Here is a 23,863-nt window from a genome sequence, read left to right as displayed (position 1 = left end):
TTGCTTGTTTCTACACTTGACTGTATTACATATACATACAGTCACTCACACCTCATTTGAAACAGATACGATTTTTTTGTAAGGTATTCTATATTTTATAATACTTGCGTAAATGGAAAAACAGAGTGTGTAGATATTTTATTTATTTTGTTTTATTTCATTTTACAACATAAAATATAAAACAAAAAAGGGTCCACTCATTGTCATGTCATGTCATCCAAACAAAAAACATACAGAGAATTTGAGCCACAGCTTAAATGATGCATTTAAAAAAGAAATTTGAAATTTTTGAAGTTTTAAGGTATTTAGTACTTCGTTGGGTATCCGTTATAATCAATCACAGCTTGAAGTTTACTTCGCATGAAGTCAAACAATTTTTTACGTTTTTTGTTTTCCTTGTTGACTCCTCTTGGAGTCCTCGACAAGACTCAGTCTCGCGTTGGTTTCGTTAATCTGTTTTGATTTCTGACAGGGTAGGTGATTAACCTGTCACTGCCAGTCCTAAGTAGTGGGAATGCCCACTTTTCGTTACTTAGGAACAACGGCTTCTTACTGCTTGGAGCGCCATCTGTATTTCACATTTTTCTGCCAGAAGGATCGCACGGATTGTTGAGGACTTCGCTAAATTTGGTGTGGCTGCGCTATTATTGCAGTTGTCCGCTTCCTTTGGCTGGCGCCACTGATGCAATGTGTAACTGTGTATTTTTCTTTGTTTTTTTGCTTGTTTTAGCAGCCACAATGCAAATAATGCGCTGACTATTGTCCGGGAGTAATGATGGAAAGGAGGAAAGAATAAGTTTTTTGGGTTGAGGAATGGAATTGGAGGAATTTTGTTTTAGAGACAGCGAAAGTACGTTAATTTGTGTGATTCCAACCCACAAGCTCTGGGATGGCAGGCTACTGCACTTACGGTAGACTACCGAGCCCGGTTATGTATTCTGGACTAATATAATTTGGTTCCAGTCTTCAAGTATTGCCTTTTTAAGATCAGATTTGTTATGGATGTCATATTTTCTTATATTTGTTTTCAAAACGACCGATAAAAGCGAAAGTCATCTTCAATTTGTAATTTTCTAGCGCTTTGAAGCAAATTTTCTTGCAGAAGGCAGGCAATGGCAAATCTCCGAGTGTATTCCTGCCATGAAAAAGCTCCTCACGAAAAATCGTTTGCCGTTCGGAGTCAGCTTAAAACTGTATGTCCCTTGGATATACGAGAAGTTCGGCACTTAACAGAAGTGTACGCGCCAATTATTTATTTATTCTTACAGTCCGTGTGAAAAGAAAAGAACCAGTTTTTTTCTTGTAACTTCAAGATTTATTTCGTTCTGCTTTTTAGTCTCACTCAAGGGCTATGACGCCAGTGCTAACTCAGCTTAGTGTCGTTCAAAACTTTCCCGCAAACGCAACCAAACAAAAATGAGTGAGAAGTACGCGAAGCGTTTTGAGGCGGTATTTTTATGCACACATTCGAAAGGGCCGAAATTATCTTACGCTGCGGCTGCAAAAGTAATTAAAAAATGAAAAAAGTTTGTTGTGATGTAGAATCAGCGGTATAAGGTGTATAAAAATGTTGATGACTTTTCCGAACGCGGCTTGAAGCGAGTGACGACAAAAAAGTAGGAAAAGTGATCGTCCAACTTTTTAAGCGGGACTATTCCTTGCTAAAAAGGGAATAGATGTGAGTATCAACACCATTGAACGTCGACTGAAGGAGGCGAACATATCCTACCGTCCCACAGGAAAACACATTGAGAAACAACAAAACAAAAAAATGGCGTTACGGTATATGATTTTCAATGCATGAAGCTTCTCTGCAGTCTCATGTGTTCTACTGTGACGATTCGAATCGTTTATTGCTTTGAATAGGGCATCATCAACTTCGGCTGGACGACGAGAGCGTTTTTCATCTTTGAGTGAAAAATCACCAGAACGAAATTTAGCAAACCAATTTTGACACTGCCGTTCTTTCAAAGCTTCGTCACCATAAACAGCACATAACTTTTTATGAGCTTGCGATGCAGTTTTCCCTTTGCGGAAATAAAAAAGAAAAATATGACGAAAATGCTCCTTTTCATTTTTCATTTTTCAACGAACGCCAAACGAAAACTACGCAACCGAACAAAAAACTTTTTTCACTGATTGGCAGCTGAGTTGCCAACTATCAAATAACAAAATGTGTTTTGCATTTGTACTACGTCGGCTACCCTAAAAATTCAACTAAAGCAATCTGTGAGTGAAATCCGCAATTACTTAGTTGCCAACCCAATATATTAGTATTTATATGATTGCCTATTTATCTACGTATGTGCATATGTATGTATAAATTTGTATCCCTCCACACCTCATTAGGTATTTCCATATTTATGTATGAATTTGTCTGTATGTTTGCATGTTAATTTGTGATTTTCAACACGGATATTTTGCACGCTTAAGTGCAATGCGAAGAAAAAAAGTATGCCGCCGAAATAAAATAAAAAAAATAAAAAATTCTAAAAATTTTCAAAAACTTTTCATATTTCGTTCGCTCGCAAAAAAAAAATTCATTCGATTTTAAATCTACACGTATACAAGTATGTAGTATGGATGTGTGCACGAAATACACAATTTTATGTACATACATGCATGTATACATACAAACATGCATACATGCATACATACATATGTGCACATGCCTGAGTGATGCATTCAAACAATTTTTGATTTTAATAATAGTATTTTTAATTAAGAGCAAAAATAAAAACCAATAAAAAGTTGTTTTGCTTAACCAACAACAACGATGACTGCCGCTTTGCTGCTACATACATACAAGTATGCACATACATACATACATGCATGCATATGTATGTACGCCCATTGTATTTGTTTTGCCTACAATTTCCGCCGCCGGCAATAACACAAATATATTTTCCTCCTGCACACACACATATACATACATTTGTGCACCACACCGATTTATGTGCCCCGCACAGCGCGTGACAAGTCAGGCGGTGTCCAACAAAGCCACTAACGCCACCATGGGCCGCCCACTGCCACAACTCGACAACTGTTTTCTGACACTTTATATGTGCAGTTGCGTAAATATGTATGCGTGTACATACATACATATATGTGAATGTAAATGCAAATGTATGTATGTATGTGTGTGTGTGTTTGTCAGCCACTAGGAGAAACTACTAGTGCCACTACTCACCACTCGGCCTACCAATTGTCCTGGCTCACATACGCGTACATACATACACACATGCACACCTACGTCTATACGTCGCATTTCAAAAAGATCACTTTCACGATCGTTGTTCGACGGACGATCGCTTTGCTTTCTCGTCGCTAGTCCGTCTGCTTGCTAGCCAACCAACAACGCCATCTCACCGAGCAGCCATCATCGCCATAGCCATCATCATAGCCACACCACCGTCGCTACCATTGACGACGAGCGAGATCGTGTCGAGCGTGTGTGAACATTACCGTTTGAAACTTTGCGCGCTGCAAACAAGTGTCCACTAAACGAAAAGTGTTCAAAGACAAAGTACTTAGTACGAATAGTACAAGTGTTGGTGTTGGCTGTCGAAATTTCTGAGTTCCCCGCAAAATTAATGGACTTGTGATTATAACGAAAAAGTGCACACTTTGAGCATTTCACTAAATCTGGAATCATACACAACGCACTACACATACTGTTGAAATAAAGGTCGGTGTGCAAATTGTATCGAAAGTGTATTTCAATCATGGCAAAAAATTTAGATCACCATAAAAAAAATTAAAAAAAAATATATATATATATAAGAAGATATTTGTGTGTCTTATTGCGAATGCATAAATTGCAGGAAAAAAATTGTCTCTAGCGAGCTGTAAGCGTTTAACATCCAAAGCCCGCAATGTTCTGGTCCCAGGACATATGAACACTGCCTATACATACGCACACATGCGCGTATACATGTGAATGGGTGTGTGGCGTTTTCGAAAAATCAATTCAATTGATTGGTGGTCAAAGAAAGTCATCAGTGTTTTATATTGAATTATCAAGTGTTGCATTTTTTTTTTTAATTTTTTTTTTTTTTTTTTTAAATACACCCACACATTTTTGCACCGTTTCATACAGAAAATATGTCATATTAATGCGTATTTATTAGCATATTTGTAGATATTACTCATGTGGTTGTCTTTTGCGATATTTATTGGTTGCCAATTGGCATTTGGGGATATTTAATAAGTTTTTTTTTAAATAAATTGCAGTGAATGCTTCACGCTTCAAGTATTTCCAAAGCATTGAAGAAATTATATTCAAAGATTTTTTTAGCGAAAAAAATTAAATTTATTACCACGACTCTGTGCAATAATTAATGCCCTGAGGTAGCTTAGGAAAATGGAGAATTTATTTAATAAATAAAAATTATTTCATTATTTTAGTTGCAATCTTAGATGCGCACGTATTTATTTTTACTTGCTTTATGTATACTTTTATATGTATCGGGTGTTTTTCTAAAAGCTTGAGAACTCAAAATGATAATGCAAGACCACCGAAAAAGGGGGAAAAGAAATCCATTATTTTCTCGCTAGAAGGCTGTAGTGATTGATATCCCGTAAAGTATCTATCAAATGACTTCAAATTTATTCTGGTTGTCAAGGTGACATTTCACACTAAAAAAATTCGTTTGCTGCTTTTTGTTTGTTTCATTCAGTTGTGAGTTACGGGGTGTTAACAATGAAAGTCTACAAATAGAAAATTCGTTACATTTTACAGTTTTTGTTTGATAAAGGCGAAAATGCAGGTCAGGAAAACGCAAGCTGGAATTGTGAAATGGTGTTTATGGTGCCGATGCTATAACAGCTGATTACGTGCCTTTTTAGTTTCATCAACTCTGGTTAGGAAATTTTGATGTTAAAGAAAATGTCGATAATGTCGATAAAATTACAGACATAATCGAAGTTAACCGACACGTTAGTTCTGGTAGCATCGCGCAGGAGGTAAAGATCGACCATTTAACAGCGTTGTTGTAGAAGCTGCATAACTTAAAATGATAACACAAAACAGAAATATTCTTGGAATGATTTTTTTTATTATAATCTTGAATATAAAATCCTGCATGTGTCCGCCGCGGCTATGAGTTACATGGTCCATTCGATCAGTCCATTTTTTGACTACTTTTTCCAGTAAACCTGAATAATAGATCTAAATGAGCCCAATCAGCAAAACTGCGACGCAAGCGATGGCCGATTGGCTTCAATTCTTCAATTCTTTACAGCTCGTGTGTTTTCTAGGCATTTAACCAAGAACCTGACGTAAAATTTTCCACGCAGGACAAAGGCTAATGCATTGAGAATGACGACGAATGGGCATTTAGGCGTCCGCTTCAACATTTCGCGCTATGAACTTTGCGCACAGATTTATTTATTTATTATTATTTTTTTTTTTTTTCAAAGTAAATTTCCACAATTTGGCATTAAACGAGTCAACATGGCTTGCCAAACCTTGCTGTCAACACATATCGATATCGGCAGCTGCATGAGAAGCTAAAAAAAACACCCGATATAAGTGAATAAAACAACACCTCAAGGGGTCAAACACCCAAAAAGGGTGTAAGCGCCAATTATATTACATATATGTGACCTGGTCTATGAAAAGGTACCTTACGTGTCAAAAAATCATTTTTCACTTTTTTGTTGATTCGAATAGTGTGTGAAAGGCTCTTTAAAATGGTGATAACCAGAAAGTCGTAATTTGCTTAAAAGTTTGTTAAAAGTAAAAAAAAAGAAAAGTACAAATACGAAAAAGACTGATTTTTTTAGAAGTTTAAACTTTAACTGCTGTTTTCTCGAAAACTTGTTTTCGCACGTAAGGTACCTTTTCGTAGACCAGGTCACATATACATAATATTATTTTTATTGTATAATTGGCGCGTCCATTTCATAAATGGAGGGTCCTACAGTTTTAAGCCGACTCCTTCGAACAGCAAATGTTTTTTATGAGTAGCCTTTTCATGGCAGAAATGCATTCGAAGGCCATTGTCAGTGCCTGCCGAGGGGCGAACGGTATTAGAAAAGACTTTTTCTATCATTTTGGTGTTTCATGCACGCAGATTCGTAATATTCAGCCACAGAGAATAAACGCTTTTTGATTTTTGCAAATAATAAAATCAATAAATTTACGATTTTTTACTTTTCCGGTCTGATTTTATCACTGTTTTGTAGATTTTCTTTATTTTTCAAACTCAATAAAAATATAAAAAAAAATCAATTAACTTACTATTTTTATTTTTGAGACCATAATTTATCGCTTTGTATTAGGTTTTTGTTTCGTAATAAAAACCAAAGCTTCTTTTTCACACTCTGCACCATTAAATGCTATTTGACAAATACTCCTAGTTGGTGAATACGCGAATAATTAGTTTCCCCACAGCATTTTTGTTAAGTCTAACTAAGTATTTGAATCACTTCCAAATTTACCTACGATAAATTATATCGCATGCTACTAAAATTATAATGAGTTTTAAAGCGGTAAACGCTCGTTTTACGCTGACTTGGGTAGCTGGAACGACGTGGAAAATACAAAGCGAGGAAATTGATCAAAAATAAATAAAAATCATAATATGCCATAAGAATCTATGATAAGTGTGATATTAAGGTCTAAACTAACAATTAATATAACAATTAAATATAATCAAAAAATAATAAATCAAGAAATAGATATAATAAAAATAGATCGAAAAATAAAAACGAGAAAAAAACTACGAGCGAGGAACTTAAATCAAAAAGTTCAAAATAAAAAAAAAACACGTAATGAATGTGAACTAAAACTAAAAATCATAAAAAGACTATCAAATACGAGCGAGGAACTTAAATCAAAAAATTCTAAGGGTGCGACCAGAGTGAACGCTGATGCCGAGCGGAGCCGAGCCGAGCTTATTGACGCTTATTTTCATGCGAGAAGAAAATTTGTATATAACACAGTGAATGCGAGAATCAGCGCTGAAATTCTGTTTGTTCCATGTGTTTTGCTCTTATGTCATTTAATTTTGTTGTTCATTTGTGTTTATAAAATTGCTGTACACGGTAATGGATTCATCTGATGACGAGTATTTTGCTTCTCCTAGTGTGATTAATGCAATTATTAACACAAAAGAGTTTGGAAAACATCAACAATCCAAAAAAGCGAGCAAAACGCTTTGAAACTGTTTTCTCGCACTCATCGGCTTTGCTCTCTGCTCTTGTCGGCGCTCACTGTGTTATACACAAGCTTATTTGTATTGACTTGTATGTAATCAGTTTTATCGCACTGACAATCTTTATCGCACTGACAATCTCGGCTCGGCTTTCAGCGCTCACTCTGATCGCACCCTAAATCATAAAAAAAACGATCAAATTCGATCGAAAAATAAAAACTATGGAATAAGAATCAATTACGAGCGTACGAATTAAGATCTAAAAATACCGTGCAAATATGATACAAAAAAATAAAAATAGTAAAAAATCGATGAAAGGACAATTCTTTTGACAAAAAGTCATAACTTTTATTAAAAAAATGATAATCGTTTAACATTGAATTTCAGTATTATTTTTTAGAAATTTTCTAACTCTACCACAAAATAACCAAGGCGAATCTATTAAAGGTGGTATCGGTAAACCAGCTGATTTCTCTTTTTTCTTTCGCCGTGTCCTTGTAGCTGTCAGCTCAGAATGGAACAAGGCGAATTGACTTTTCGTTTTCTACTTCGCCAATACTTTGGCTTGACAATCAAACGTACAAAACATTGTTGTTGGTCTACTGCCACCACCTTTAATGAATGTGCCTTGAAAAAAACTGTATATAATTATAGTATAGCTTTAGAGTTTCTATGCTTCTACTTACTTTAAGTTTATTATTTAAATCCCTCGTAGCCGGTTTGCATTATACCAACAACACTCCAATGATCCAAAGCAGTGCTAAATTGAAACTGAAAAAAAAACTAAAAAGACCTAAGTCAGTGATTACATTTAAAGTAATTTTATATAGGTGTATAATTTTCAGTGCAATTAATTTCACATTTACATCCTTTGTTTTGGTTTTTTATTCGATCTTCTTCTACAATTTGTGGTCTGCGTCCTGATGTGGTTTCACAAATGAAGAGACCTACAGTTTTATGCCGCTGCCGAATGGCAGATAGTTTTTTTTTTTTTTGTTTTTTGAGGAGCCTTTTCATGACAGAAATGCCCTCGCTGGTTTGTCATGCCTGCTGAGGGCCATCGCGATGAGAGAAACTCTTTTTGTGACATTTAAGTGTTTCATGCCTACAGATGGTTTCGGGCCTGTGCGCTACCGAATCGTTGTCACGATTTAAAAATAATATTATTGTATATTGTTCGGTTTACTTTTTATGCATATTCAAGCCTTCAAATAAGCCAATTTTCAAAAAAATTTGCGACAAATCTCAAGATACTTGGATCGCTTGGCATGGAATCGCTCATGAGAGAATGGAAATAATTCAAATTTTTTTCAAGTCCAACTTTTCAACCTGAACGCAAATGTAAAACATATTTGAGATAGTGACCGCTTCAGAAGGTATAACAGCGATTGGTATGAAATTAAAATTTTTTTATTAAAATAGCGATTCTGGGAATTCATAATTCATAATTAATAATTCGTAATTCATGAGAAAATTTTTCCCCCCTTGTTCACTCCTCTCGGGAGCATAAGGCCCCGATAAGACTCTTCCATCGTACACGGTTCTGTGCTGTTGTTTTTGCACCGTCCCATAAGATGTCGGCATCTGCTAGTTCGCGCAGCATCTACCTTCTCCAAATATTTTTTGGTTAACCGCGACCTCTGCTCCCTTGCGGGTTCCAATCCAGTGCCATTCTCGTGATGCTATATTATATAGTGACTTTCTCAATGTGTGACCAATCCATCGCCACTTTCTGCGTTTGTTTTGCCTAAGGATGGGTTCCTCGTTCGTTAATTCATGAGAAATATGCTAATATAATTTTTTTTTAACTTAAAAGTTATGGCTAAAAATGACTCACGGAAACTACGCCACCCCACCAGAGTAAATTCATATCGTCCGCTCAACATTCCTCCCTTGAGTTGTAGTTCTTAAGTCGCTGCAGTGTTATACATTTTGATTATTGCATAAAACAATAAAAATAAGGCTTTGAAAGTAAGAATTAAGGCAAATAGAAGAAATAAGCTCGCATAGCTGTTTTCCTAAATTCCTGAATTGTTGAAGTGGAGGAGATTTTTCGTGAAGTTTGCACTTACCTACTAAATTTTAGGCTTTAGCTAAGAAATTAAAATACTGAGAAAGTTACCAAAGCCCAACATTCGCTTAGCAAAAAAAAGAAAGTTGTCATTATTGTATAATTAGCCTGAATCTGCTAAGCGGCTTAGAACTAATATGACGCCAATTCGTTTAGGATAAAGAAAAAAGAAAACGAAACTCTGTGAAGTGTAACATGACCACACCACCAATGTGAGGGAAATATTTTTAGTATGTAGTAGTAGTAGTAAAAAAGAGTATTCAAACAAAAAATGAATGATTAAATTTGCGCCACCTTGTGCGTACATAAATATGAATATAAGGCAACATAGCAACAAACTCTCACTAGACCCACACACTCCGCTTGCAAATGGCACAAAACTTTTAGTTCAAATTGGAAAATTATTCCGGTTTAGTCCAGAATTTTTGCCAATGCTATAAATTCAGAAATTTTTCACTCGCTTGTAGTAAAAATATTTCGTAGACAGAAAACAAATTTCTCTTTCAGTACCACTTCACAAACTGAGTTCACCTCTCAGCTCTGTGCGTAGGTGTCGAGGCAGAAATTTTTAGCTTCGTGTTAAGTTGGAATGCAGAAGCTTTGCGCAATCGACGATTACGAAAACGGTTAAGTTACAGTTGTGCTCTATATATGTAGATATGCTACGTTACTGAATTTAACAGTAATTCGAAACTAACGAAAAATATAGATGTGTCGGACGCATGGTAATTTGTTCTCTATTCCAAAAAAAAAATGGCGTCGTACGTGAACCACATTTGACACTTACGAATTATACAGCCGCAGTATACAAACAGACAAGCCTGAAGCGTATAAAGGTCAAACTAAAGATTTTCATCACTCAAACTCTATTGTTTTTTTTTTATTTTGTAAAAAAGCTATTCAAAAAAAATTGCATGATTAATTTTGGGCCGTCTTTCTTATGTACTGGTAATCAATATATGGAATTCACCTTCTGCTTCGATTCACAATTCGCTCGATTTTTTTGACCGTCTACAAACTTTTCTGGTGCATTGAGCCTTAAGTGAGCCTACGAAGATCTAATGGCTCGACTTGTAAGCTTCTTATTAAGGGCGCACTAATCAGTTCTGTAAATCAAAAATGGATTAGTGCCAATACCTGTGAAATCGCTAGGCAAACATGACCAAAGCTAAATCTACGCCTGTCTAAGAATATTATACAAGACTTCAAATTAGGACCTTAGAGGGGGCCCTCACAGGAAATTGCCTCATAGGAAATCATGCAAGAAGATTAGGCATTTACATGCACGATTTCTGTCGTAGCAGCAGGAATGAGGAGGATTTGGAAAAAATTCAACACCTTTTTCGCATATGCCCGGCTCTTGCCAGAAGCAGGCTTTAAGATTCTACTTCGTAATGAATATGGATGATTTAGGTATCAACAACCTTATACGCTTTGTCAAAAGCTCAGGATGGTTCAATATGGAAAAGGAAATGTAGCCCAGCACCTGCGGCTCACAACGAATCCACTTCGTGGTCTAAGTGGCATCGCTGTCTCTATGTGCGATGCGGCTACCAAACCTAACCTAATGGCTCGATACTCAAAATGTAGTGCTCGATTAACGGACGATACCTCAATTCTATTTCATTGACTTTAAGCAGATAAATTCTTATTATTCTTAATGAAATCATGCACTTATCCGATGTTCTCTGGTAAAAATCCAGTCGGTGGACGACCTTTGCTTGTGTGACTCGTAAACTTGCATGCGAAGTAGTCAACCATACAAATATTTTTTCTGAGGCATTTGGTGAAGCGATTTCGCGATAGATTTGCTCAGTTCGCCACAAAAGTCAGTGGCGGCTCTTTGTTTGAAACTCATTTCCCAATTACTGTACAAAATATACTAGCAGAAATGATGCGTAAACTTGAAATATCTAAAATGTGATACTCATTTTACAAAAAATGTTGGACTGGTATTTCGAACTCAAAATTTTTTCGCAAACGGCTACTGCTTCTTTCTATTTTTTTAATTTTTTATTTTTTTTTTTATTTATTTATTTATTTTATTTATTTTTTTTTTTATTCTGTGGATAGAGGGTGTCAAATACATCTGTTAGCATTAGTACCACAGATGCATTGAAGTTTATTGGAACAACAGTGGCATGCAAACTGAAATATGTAGGAACTTCTGCCAAACCGAGGCGGACGTTGAACTAGTCTAGTCTAAACTCACTAATAATGAATTTATCTGCGAAGTACATAGAGCTTAATGTTAATCCTTGGCAAACCGCTTTTTGAAAACCTCGAACAGCTGGCCGATATAGACGCAAGCAACCCCATGAGATTTTCAATCGATACACAGATTGGATCGTGAAGGAATAACCGTTGAACTTGTTGGTGTCGACGATGTGGCAACAAAATGGATTCCTGAAGAATCACCACTTCAACCACTCCTTATACCAGTGTTTCGGAATATTATTGAGAAATTTCTGGACAACTGTTTGGTGACAACTTTGGTGGCGCACATTTTCTAACTTTTAGTTTAGGCGCCGAATGTGAAAATTTCAGCCAATATAATGGAAATAGAAATCAACAGCAACTAGAAAACTCATAAAACAATAAAAACTAAATAAGAAAAAAAAAATAACATTAAGAAAATTACCAACAATATTGAGTTAATGAACATAACGATGGTTTTCGAGAAAAGTGACATAATTCAAAAATACAAAATACTGAGTTGGGTCAGTTTTCTAGATAAGTGAAGCGCCAATTCGATCACCTGACAAAACGACACTAACGCCATCTCTCAGAATTGCCTCAAGATTCGCTTATGACGCTTTTCCAGATAAAATTATATAAACTCTGTAGTTGATTTTTGCTTTTAACGGTAAAACTCCGAATTTTGAGTTAATTTTGAGTTGTGTCGCTTTTCTCGAAAACCATCGATAAGAATTTCGCAATGTTTGACAAAATTAAATAAACAACTAAATTTTCGCGTTTGTTAATCTATTTTTAATTTGTCCTTGTTTAAGGTTAATTGAATAATATTAAAAAAAAAAAATTAAATATAATATACAAAATCCATCTAGCTGAAAACTGTGTGGCTGAAAAATATATAAATTATTTATGGCCTACTACAACTCAAATATCATACACTTCAACTTTTTATGAGCGGATATTTTTAACATTCCCCACTGGTAGGGTGAAAATATTTTGAAGAAAATTAGTCATAGAAATCATTTTGAAAATATCCGAAAGTGTAATAAAAAATAACACTCAACAAATTTTCTCAATAAACGACTGCCCTACATAAAAACCATTCCAGATCTGTTTATATGTATGAATATAAAGTTAACATTGCCAGAGATGAAAACAATGGCAATTAACAGTAACAGCTAAAAATACATTTATTAGCTACAGAAGAAAATTTGAACCAAGAAAACAAATGTGTTGTTGACTTTTATGGAGAGGACGCAACCGATAGATACAATAACAGCTGCTGGAGCACGTAGACATTTTCTTTTTTTTTTATTATAAAAATATTTATAGTAAGCAAATTATTCAAAACAAAATAAAATAAAGCAAAACTAAAAAACAAAAGCCCAAAACAACGGCGAGGCGTAGACTAAAATCGAAAATAAACAATAACAAATGGATCTCAAATAAAAGAATTTATTAGAAATTGGCCACAAATGAAAAAAGAGTGCGCAGCAAAGTGGACAGTGGCCGGCCGTCAGACGGTGTTTGTAACAAACAAAAGTAACAGAGGCGTAATATATCAAGTCAAAAAACCTACATTCGTACACAAGTATGCACTTTTGTATTTTAAACAAACATTTCAATAAAAAAAAGTGCCTGCTTTCTTACATATTTTTCGCTCATTAATTTAACAAATCTTGTCTTTTACACATTTTGCTCATTTTTCACAATTTTTGGAATTTTTTCGTTTGGCAAGTGTTGTGCACATCTGTTGTTTTGCCATGACATACTCGCAGTTAGCAAAATTAATAATCGACTTGGTATTTATGTACATACATACATGCATACATATGTGCAAGGAAGTGGTGTTGTTGTTGTTGTTATAGAATTTGTATGAAAATGAGAAATTTTCGGTGTAAAAGAAATTTTTATTTTTTTTTTTAATAAAAAATATAGCGCATATTCACTTAACGCGCATCGCAATGCGGAACATATCAATCAGCTGCATTTTGCATCGAACATTGCCGACCGCGCATTTTAGGCCAATTCACATTATAAAATAATAAAAGCTCTTCAGCTGTCAATGCCACCATTCTCTAATTGCTAAATCAATCAACATGCAATACGCAATATACTCCAGAAATCGCCTGATTTTTTTGTGAACATTTCCCGCTAATGTACACACACACACGCATACTTACTTAACAACGTGCGCTTGTGTGTTTCCCATTGTTCTTCCTCTTCTACTGCAATACGAGTAGGTGTCACTCAAAGCGTTTCGTATATACACACACACACGCGCACACGATGAATGCGTAAGAAAGTATACAAATTGTATTTGTTGTATTACAAAAATGTTTCGTTTCTTTTAGCTAAGTAAGCTTATTGAGCAAAACAATTTATTTACCTCTATTTTCATTCACTACAGGCTGTTGAAAGCATCGAGGAGGAGTTTAGCCATAGCGAATATATCGAAGAGCATACGAAGATTGTAAGCAAGGTGAGAATTACACGCATTTAAGTAATTTCCGTTTCTGTACATATTCTTACACATACATTCATGTATTGTATTTTGCGTCAATAAATTCCATTGCATTTTTAATACGTACGCTTCATTCGCAGACAACTGAATCGATTGCCAGCGAACGAACTTATAGAGCAGTCGCTTTTGAGAAACTCCCATTACCAACTACCGGCGGAAACGTTGTAGGTGAGTACGCACACGAAATATTGCAAATATTATTTTTGTTATAAAATTTGTGAAATATAAGCGCAGATTTAGGTAAATATTTGTATACATATCAATGTATGTATACCGAGATACCAGGAATTCATTGCCTTAAGCCTAGTACTAACTGCAGAGCCGTGAAATTTCAAGCATTTGGCTCGGCGGGAAATGTTGCTAGTAATCGAGAAGAAGCGTCACATTTATGAGAATCGCACCAGAAGCAATGGGCAAATTTACATAAGAAAAGTGTTTTTGAACAAATGAATAGACATCTTGCGTGGTGTTTTCACGGCGTGAACTGAAAACTACTTTACCATGGAAACATACGAAATTACACGCATATTTCACGACAATGCAATTTGTATGGATTTTGAAAGCTATAGGGCTATCTAATAAGAGGTGTTATTTTCATATTCAAAGAAAAATGCTATTTTTTAATATCCATGATCGGATGTTTATTTCATTATAAAGAGGAAGGTATGCCGTTAATAGTGGAAAATAACATCAGGCAAATAACCACCACGACCACGCTTATAGGACAATATCCCTTTCATTAAATTTTCCATAACCGAATTGCAAAGTGGCCTCGATAACCTCACGAACTCCATTTTTGAAGTCTCGAATCGATCCTGGGCTGTTGGCGTAGACCTTCTCTTTCACGTGGCCCTAAAAAAAAATCATAAGGTGTTAAATCACAAGATCTCGGTGGCCAATTGTGATCACCTCTTCGAGAGATAACACGTTCCGGGAACGTTTCTTCTAAAAGATCAATGGTTTCGTTGCTTGTGTGGTACGTAGCGCCGTCTTGTTGAAAATAAACGTTTTCCAAATCAATACCATCCAATTCCGGCCATAGGAAATGGTTAATCATCTCTCAATAGCGCAATACATTCACCTGTTATTGGAAAACCCTATACTTTGCCATGAGAATCGTACGAAATTTCACGCATATTTCACGGCATTGCAATTTGTATGGATTTTGATTTTGAAAGCCATTTCACGTTAAACGCGAACTTAGTACTATGCTTTACGACATTAATGTATTATACGAGGTGGCGCGAAATTAATCATCCGATTTTTTTGCATAACTTTAAAAAAAAATTATTTTGAGCGTTGAAAATTTTTATTTTTACTTTCATTTTGCGCCCTCTTGTAATATAAATAGGTTACACAATTCAGCAATTAAATCACAGCCTCTAAATAAAAAAATAATTACAAATCGCTTATTCAGCTTTCGAAATTTTAAAGTCTGTATGTATATACACCCGTGTGCACAATAATAGTACCGCGAAATATTGCAAAGTTTTGACTATTTATTCATTTTCATTTTTAAATTTTTCATAAAAATATAGTAAAGTAGAACCGCTGAGAGGCAGTTTCAACATTTTTGATGTTTGTAAACCATTTCCTAGCTTCTGTTGTTGTTATAGCAGCATAAGCATTCCCCACGCATTTGCGGTAAAAGTTGCTGGAGTGACAGTCCTTGACTGGATATAATTGCGGGCCGTTCCGCCATTAAAGGTGGTGGCGCTAGACCAACAACACTGTTCTGTACGTCTGATTGACAAAGCAAAGTATTGAGAAACTAGAAAACAAATAATGAATTCGCCTTGTTTCATTCTGAGCTGACAGCCACAGGGACACGGCGAAAGAAAAAAACAACTTAGATGATTTACCAACACCACCTTTAATAAATTCGCCTTGGCTAGAACCAACTATCGTGGCAACGCAAATGATGTTGCCTTACACTCTCATTTTTATTGTTTTTTTTTTTCATTCAAATAAATTAAAAATCAAAAATATTTGTATAAAAATGTATTTCTTCTATGCCGTAAAAGCGTTTAAAATTTGGATCAAAACGTGATAAATTTTAGCCGTTTTTGTTATTTATTTGACTCTTAACCAAAATCCTTTCGTTCCGGTACTTCAAAGTTCAATGTCGAGGGACACATATCTCACCGTGCTTAAAAAATAAAAGTTTAATTTTTCTTGTTACCTTTTTATTGTTTATTTGGGTTGCTCTCAGTATAAAGCTGAAACACAAACCTGCTAAAAAAGGAGCAAAATATTGTACGAGTATAAATAATTTGTACTTTTTAACACCAGGTTTGTGTCACACGTTCACCGAGCTATCTGATTCCGCTAAATATTTACATTTTTATTCAATATTCTATGTACTTTTAAAAAATAAATAACACAAAAAATTTTGACCGAACTGAAGAGGACTCGTCTCCCGTTTCTAGCGTGCCTTTCAAGCTTTCACGTGTGTGACATATGTACATATACACTTGAACGATATGTTCGTATGTACTTCGCTTATTTACCAAATTTACTTTCGATCAAAGAGACCAAACACGGCTATTGGTGGGGTTGGGTAGTAGAGTTACGCTTGATCTGACCGCTTTTTTACTGGCTTTGGGTTATCAGCGTTGATGATTGCGTCTGTAGCGATGATGTGCTTAGTGGCGAAAATTTAGTGGTTTAGTTGTGCGTTTCGTAATTGCGACGAGTGCACTTGCGCTGTGCTTGATGCTGATTGACCTCCAGTCTCTCGAATGTCCAAACGTTTACGTATGAAACGAGCAATAAGCTTAGCTGGACGCTCTTGCCATTCCGTAAGTGTTTCCTTAGTTTCCGTAATCTATATAAGAATTTCCAAAAAAAAAAACAAAAATTAGAAAAAGTCATATTCACGTATTCCGAAAACCGAACCTGGTCACCATTAAGTCGATTTAGTATTGCCACACAAATTATGGATGCCTTAATGCCGGCGTAATTTGTTAATGCCGAAAACATTGAACTCTCCATTTCAATGTTCAAGACACCCTTTTGTTTCAGCAAATTCAACCAATTCATTTTGTCAGCTTCTTTGTAACCACAAAATGCGCCATCCAAGCGTCCTTGTCCTAGTGTATGATACGAGTATAAAAGGCCATATGAGGCAACAATGGAATCCACAGAAATTAACACAATACTCGCCTTCGTAGAAGTCGTCAGCGCAATAGGTTTTACCGATGACTGTCTGGAAGCCATCAGTCGAAGTGGCCAATGATTTAAGTTCTCGCGCCAAATTGCCGTCCAAAGTGGTGGGTCTTGTCATGACCTTGCCCAAAACTTTCTGCAATTAAAAGAATGTACACAATTTATGCATTCCATTTGCGTTCCATTCGAATGTTGAGGCCAACAAGTTTAAGGCACACGTGATCGCATCGCTTCAAAGACTTGACAGTGGCAATGAATCGAAACGAATAAAAATTGAATCTTTGTATGAATTAATAATTAATATTTTTTGTATAGCTCATTAACGCCTGTTATGATATTCAAATTAAAAAGTAAAATGATATACAAAGTTGAGAGCGCATTAAACTCGATTACGTCGGCTACTCAGACCCCAACTCAAAAAATTTGTATCCATACTCACAAATTCGTGTTCGGCATTTAACTTATCGTTAAGCACTCCCTCCGAAATGACGACCGTGCCACCTGGAATGCCCAAACCACCACAAGTGCCCATGCGTATAAACACTGGATCCTTACACTTGGCGTGATACATCAGTTTAATCAATTCATGCAGTAAAATGCTGATCGAGGGATTGCCCATGCCGTGGTTGACACAAAGGATCGGTCCCGCTTTGTACATTGAGTAGCGTTCTGCGGAGGCACTAAGATCGGTCAATTGCGTGCCAACAGGTAGCTTGTGTTTAATTTCTGTCATGAGGAATTTCGCCAAATTTTCCATGCGTTTTGGCGTACCACCGACCACAACAAACTGGAAAAAGAAAGAATGAGCGCATGCGATAAATGTTCGCTTTTAAAATTTATACACAATTCGTAATCTAAAAATTAAAGCAAAATTTTTAAATATTAACAGCGAAATCGAGATTAACTGAACTCCTCGTTCGAGTTCACACCAAATTTCTTTCATTGAGTTCTCTGCAAGGCGCATTTATTGAAGATGGTGGCACTAGACCAACAACAATGTTTCGTACGTTTGATTGTCACGGCGAGGTATTGACGAAGTAGAAAACGAAAAATTAATTCGCCTTGTTCCATTCTGAGCTGACAGCTACATGGACACGGCGAAAGAAAAAAAAACAACTCAGCTCATTTACCAACACCACCTTTAATAGATTCGCCTTGGTGAGATTTAAGTTTGTATGGAAGCTGCCACGCCCCCTTTTCCAATAACTAATATTTTTCGCGTTAAGATTGGTATTCGTAATTTATGTAACTTTATGAACTTTCAGTCACTTAATATAAGCAGTTCCAGAAAAAATCTATATGAAGGCTTCAGTTCAGGGAGGTACTACGCCATCTTTTGCAATACCTACCACTTTTTACCGCAAGATAGGTATTGACATTTAATGTAATTGTATCAAATTTCATTACCTTAGCGTTTGTGGTACCAGAGAAAAGCGATTTAAAAATTTCAGTTCATATGGGAAATGTCAAGACCCCTTTTCCAATACCTACCAATTTTCAGTTTCAGTTTCATAGCTTAATTGGAGATATACCGGTTTGCATATTTTGGTCTATACGTCACACGTACACGACGCACTAAACGAAAATATTTCTTTCAAATCGGTTCATATTTCATTGAAATAAAAAAAGGGTGTTTACTTTGCGTCCAATTGGGGGAAGAAAGAGAGGCCGACCAAGAAAGAGATGACCTGATGACGCCAAAGCAGACTTAACAGCGATGAACGATCGTAATTGAAGAAATGAGGTAATAGAGAGACTGAATTGGAGGAGGATTATTGATGAAGCTATGGTCCACCGCAGACTATGAAACTAAGAGAGAGCGAGCGAGAGAGAGGTACACTCAAAAAAGGTTTTTAAATATTTTAGTGTGAAACATTTATTTTGATATTAATAGGAAATAGCGAAAATAACTTTCTGTGTGAAAATTCTAACACACAAAACTTCATTTACAATCACTCTTTCGTTTGCATAATCCACATCTCTGACTGCGCCTGAAAGTGTCTTACATTTTTTACATTTCTAATAAGCCTCTCACTGTTAACATAACATTTTCTGTAAGGCTGCGAATGGTGAGTTAGCTCCGCTCTGAAAGAGCTTACAAGCTGTGATGCAACAACAATTCCAGCGGAATTTTGGCAACAACGCATTTATGTTAAAGATAAACTGAATGTAGGCCTGGTGGAAATAAGCTTCACTTTACTTTATAAGAAGTTGCCTAAGTTTTTCATTTATAATGCCATTCACTTGAGAGAATTTAGTGAATATTAGCAATATATTTCACTCTTACAGAAATTCTTACACAGATTTGCTGAGATAAAGAGACAAAAGTCATTAGTCACCATTAATGACTGCTATCGAAAACTTTGCGCAAATATTTTAAATTCTTCAGACCCAAGCAGTAAGAAAACTTCAATCTATAACAAAAATATTCTTATAACTATAACTAAACTTCAGTATAACTAATTTGAATTACCTGCAAGTCTAATGTCTTAATGTTTTAATTAAATCCAAGAGAAGAGAGGAGGGATATTTTTAGTGGAATCACCACACACGTAGTAGCGACGGTTACTATAGGGTGCAAAGGCATTTTTAACCCAACCTCACCGCCAAAAAAAAAAATGTTTGTCTTAATGTTTTAAGAGAAAAAATGCATAGATGTTTATACATTTACCGAGGGTCTGAAGAGTTTAAACCAGAAATATTTATGAAAGCAATCGAGTTTTTTTTTTTTTTTTTTGGATTTGAGAGGTAAGGCCAAAGATTCTTAAATGCAAGTAAAACGTTTACTAAGAGAAAGTGCTACATTTTTTAAAAAAATATTTAAGTATAAAGGCTGACAGAATCTTCTAATAATTACAATTGAATTTAAATATTCATCCTGTCTTGCCGCACTTTATGTATCAACTTCAAATTACTCACCTTCACGTCACCAAACATTGCTGGCAAATTATGCGACTTTGTGCCTAATCCAAGGTGATAGAGAAAATCTTCATCCATAGGCGGAATATGAGGATTGCGTATGAAATCTGTTGAGGCCTGTTGCGGCAACCTGCGAGAAGTGGGAGGTTCGTCACATATGCAGATATTTCTTACAGCTATTTCATTTTATAACTTTTAACTTTTAGGCGTACACACATTCATGGAAACATACATCTGTTTTTACTATATTTGCGCATATAACAACAACTAATTAAAAGTTAATTCAAGCCTCATGTTTTCAAGTTACATTTAATATTTGTATACAGCCCAACACTGTCTATTAGAACACATAAAATAGCACTTACATGCAGTGGCAGCACGCATCCATCATCAAAATTTAGTCTTTTTACCAAAAATTACAAGAAAAAAGGCTCTCAGCTAGAAAATAGGGAGACGAAGTAAATTTTGCCGTCCTTCTCAAAAAATTAATAAATTTCAAATATGTATGTTTTCTAAGCGAACGTCATGAAAACTGATTTTGAAATACATAAAAGTGCTTGTGAACTTTAAATTAAAAAAAAAAAAATTAAAAAATATTGAGTATATTTTTTTGATCCCTCAAATTGGATATGCAGTACAAATCAAAGAAGCCGAAGAAGAATGAGGCGTGCACGCAGGATTTTTTACGGGGAAGTTTTTATATAAAATTTTTTTAATGTTCTAAAAAAAAGTAATAATAAAACAAAAAAAACATATTTTTTATTATAATAAAAAAAAATTATTATATACAAATCACAGCGGAACAAATAAAGGCGTTTTATGGTATGAAAATAAAAAAAATCCTTAATTCGATTTCGACTTATCGCTTGTTTGTAGCAACTTTTTCTAAAACTCTTTCCGCAAAACCAAACAAAAAAAAAAATTTTTAGTAAAAACAAATTAAATATACCCTATGACCAGAAAGTACCAGGAATGTTTAAATAAAACAAAACAGAGTGAAATTTCAGCCAAATTATTTTATCTCATACAAAATTAAATCCGTCTGAAGCAACACACACGTGCAAACGATTAATCCAGTCCTCCATGCACCCCTAGTAGACCGACGAAGGGATGGCCTTCGGCTCCTTCGTCGCATTCTCTTTGATCTCCTCGATCGACTGAAATCTCCTTCCACGAAGCTGTACCTTCAACTTGGGGAAACAAAAAGAAGTCGCACGGAGCATTGACAGGTGAATACGGAGCTTGCACGATGGTATTTACTTGGTGTTTGGTCAAACAATCTAGCACAATTTGGTGCGCGTTATCATCATGCAAAATCCAAGAATTGTTTGCCCACATTTCCGGCCGGCCAGGCAGACACTAATGATGCGATGGCGCTAAAAAGTGACTGTGTCTTACAGCCCTACCAACATAAGAAAAAATTATGGACCGGTCCCCACGTGCGTGGTTCGTTTAAATTAAATATTTCCGGTACTTTTTTATCATAGGGTAAATCACAGTGGGAATATGAGACTCAATAATGGATATATATGAATATGTACTGCCCTATTCACCGTTCTTGTGACGTCATACTTCTTAAATACACCCCCTTCCACACTGAATTAAATTAAATATTTTCCTTTTGTTTTTGTATAAACTTCTTTTCTTCAATTGTTTTTGCCAATAACTTAATTATGTCCCAAGAGAAGTGATTTCTAGAAAACCCCTAAAAACCATAAATAAACAAATAAATTGACCGATACTTACTTTTCTTCCAAACATGAAGAATGAAATTTTTCCGTCATTCTCACAACTCCACGCGATTAAATACCCACTAAAATATTTATGCTGTAGCCTAAGCTACAACATACATATGTATATACGTTCCAACGATTGTACGACTTCGACAATTTTCGGAGAATTTGACTATTTCGTAAAACCGAAACTTTTAACTTATAATAACCGGGTTTTTCTCATAGCTGGTTCTTGCTAACTTTCTTTGAAACAGGATTTTCGTCTTTCTATTTCACGCTTAAATCAACTGTATAGAAAATGATGCAAATTACAGTTAACTTAAGGTTCTAACATGGCCACCCTTAGAAGTTCCAGTGCAGTAGGGGACCCCGCAAAACTGAAATAATTCTCTTTACAAAGAGACGGGCTTCTTATAATCTTCCTCCTGGTTTTTAAAGGTGTGGAGATTCCTTTGAGAGAGAATGTCAAGTACTTAGGATTCAGATTAGATAAGAAATTTACGTAGAAACCTAATATTGAGAAAAGAGTAAAGGAGGCCAACGTTCCGTTATGTGTATACTTGCAAAAAACGGTGGGTATTAGATGGGGGTTAACACTCCGTGTTACACTTTGGTTCTATACTTCTGTAATTAGGCCAATCTTAATATATGGATGGCGATCTGCTCAAAAGGCGTATTACGCTAAAATCATGAGTAAAGTGAAATTGAAATTTGAAAAGGTCGAGCCAAGGAGATTTGGTGGCTCCTAAAACACTCAGGCTAAAGAGCCCATTGTATTTAAAGCTCTGGAAAGGAGGTAGATAGTCAAGGAGGGAAGAAGAAAAGTATCAAAGAAAGAGATAGGAAAGAATAGAGACAGCGATAGAGATATTTATTCCTGTGAGAATTATCCAGATTCTTTGGCAAATCTGTAAATATTCTCCAGTTAGAGAACGAAATTACTTATTCTCACGGCATCAGAACTCAAAACTCGTAGTCGTGCTCTAGCAAAGGCAGGACACTCTCAGAGTGCTCAGTGCTATCCGCCTGATTCCAAATGGTGGTCATATGCTGACCCCATGGGTTGTGTCCAGTAATAATACCGACCCTCAACCAAACATTTTTCCTTCCAAGTTTTAGTAGAAAGTTTAACAGTTTTCTGTTCGGACTTGTCACAAAACACTTTGCAGTTCTGCAGCTTTCTAGACCGGACCACATCGCTCTTTATGTAGATTGCCTACATAATCGCTGATCCAATTCTTGATTCCTGCGGAACTGATTCCGATTATTGGCTCTGGTCCCTGTGGGGGCACCGCTGATCCACGGTTGGCCAATTCGTTGGCAATTTCGTTTCCTTGAGCACCGGAGGGTCCCGGAACCCATATAAGTACAAGCCTATTTTGTCTTGCGACAGAGTTAAGCTTCTTCTTACATTCTTGAACAATCTTTCAGATTTGCATCGCGTTCTCCAAGGCCTTCAATGAAGCCTGACTGTCACTAAAGACTCCAATCTGTATATAATCTGAGTAAAGTGAAAATAATAGCTTTTCTATGCATCTCTGATGCTTTAAGGACTACCCAAAATAAAGTGCTGAAAGTGCTAATCAATTTGCCTGCGTGAAATCTGGTAGGAAAACACGTCGCCGCCGCCTCGGCGCTTAGACTTAAAAGTATAACGCTATGGAAATACCGGTGGTTTGGTCACACCACTATTTTGCACACTCTGAATAGTCACTAACAAGAAATAGACTATTCTATTTCTAGACTCACCTTAGACAGACTCTTTAAGACGAGAAGAGAGCGGCAGAAGAAGAGTGGCGGCAGACAACTCTCTCTCAAGAAGAGGGAAGCAGACGCCAAGGCCATAGAGAAGGGAGGAATTAAATTTCTATACAGCTGGTTCCAAGCTACACGATAGGGTTTGCTATGGAGGATTTTCGAAGGAATTAGGACTAAAACTATCTGTTCGACTACCAGACCACTGCAGCATTTATCAGCAGATATTCTAGCTTTTAAAGAAGTGGCTACGTATCTGAATACGCATGCCGTAACAAAGCCTACAATAAATATATTCGCGGAGGCGGCCATTAAATCAATGAATGCAGCTGTACTA

The 23,863-nt window shown here is 35.9% G+C and overlaps 2 protein-coding genes across 7 annotated transcripts in view; one reads left to right on the top strand and one right to left on the bottom strand.

The window, feature by feature from the left end:
• LOC128855480 (filamin-A) overlaps window positions 1–23,863 on the top strand; it is a 184,323-nt gene that overhangs the window by 124,014 nt on the left and 36,446 nt on the right. For 5 of the 6 annotated variants that reach the window (XM_054090424.1, XM_054090420.1, XM_054090421.1 and 2 more), the window contains 2 exons: window positions 13,838–13,909; window positions 14,032–14,119. In XM_054090424.1, coding sequence (XP_053946399.1) covers window positions 13,838–13,909; window positions 14,032–14,119 — 160 coding nt within the window. Of the gene's footprint in view, window positions 1–3,668; window positions 3,689–13,837; window positions 13,910–14,031; window positions 14,120–23,863 lie in introns of those variants that run through there. The other variant, XM_054090426.1, reaches the window with a different exon arrangement.
• Window positions 16,448–20,493, bottom strand: LOC128855481 (uridine phosphorylase 1). The gene is made up of 6 exons (XM_054090427.1): window positions 20,404–20,493; window positions 20,039–20,168; window positions 17,559–17,906; window positions 17,117–17,255; window positions 16,850–17,043; window positions 16,448–16,778 (listed from the first exon to the last, which is right to left on the bottom strand). Exons 1-6 carry the CDS (start codon window positions 20,427–20,429, stop codon window positions 16,611–16,613), a joined length of 1,005 nt encoding a protein of 334 aa, XP_053946402.1. The 5' UTR covers window positions 20,430–20,493; the 3' UTR covers window positions 16,448–16,610.

The sequence above is a fragment of the Anastrepha ludens genome, chromosome 2 (genome assembly GCF_028408465.1).
Source record: "Anastrepha ludens isolate Willacy chromosome 2, idAnaLude1.1, whole genome shotgun sequence".
Lineage (NCBI taxonomy): Eukaryota > Metazoa > Arthropoda > Insecta > Diptera > Tephritidae > Anastrepha > Anastrepha ludens.
This window is presented reverse-complemented; position numbering and strand designations above follow the sequence as displayed.

Coding starts and splice junctions, on each gene's coding strand:
- LOC128855481 (XM_054090427.1), bottom strand. CDS start 20,429: ATGATGGATGCGTGCTGCCACTGCAT. Junction 20,169..20,403: donor GATGCGTGCTGCCACTGCAT/GTAAGTGCTATT, acceptor CACTTCTCGCAG/GTTGCCGCAACAGGCCTCAA. Junction 17,044..17,116: donor CGCTGACGACTTCTACGAAG/GCGAGTATTGTG, acceptor ATCATACACTAG/GACAAGGACGCTTGGATGGC.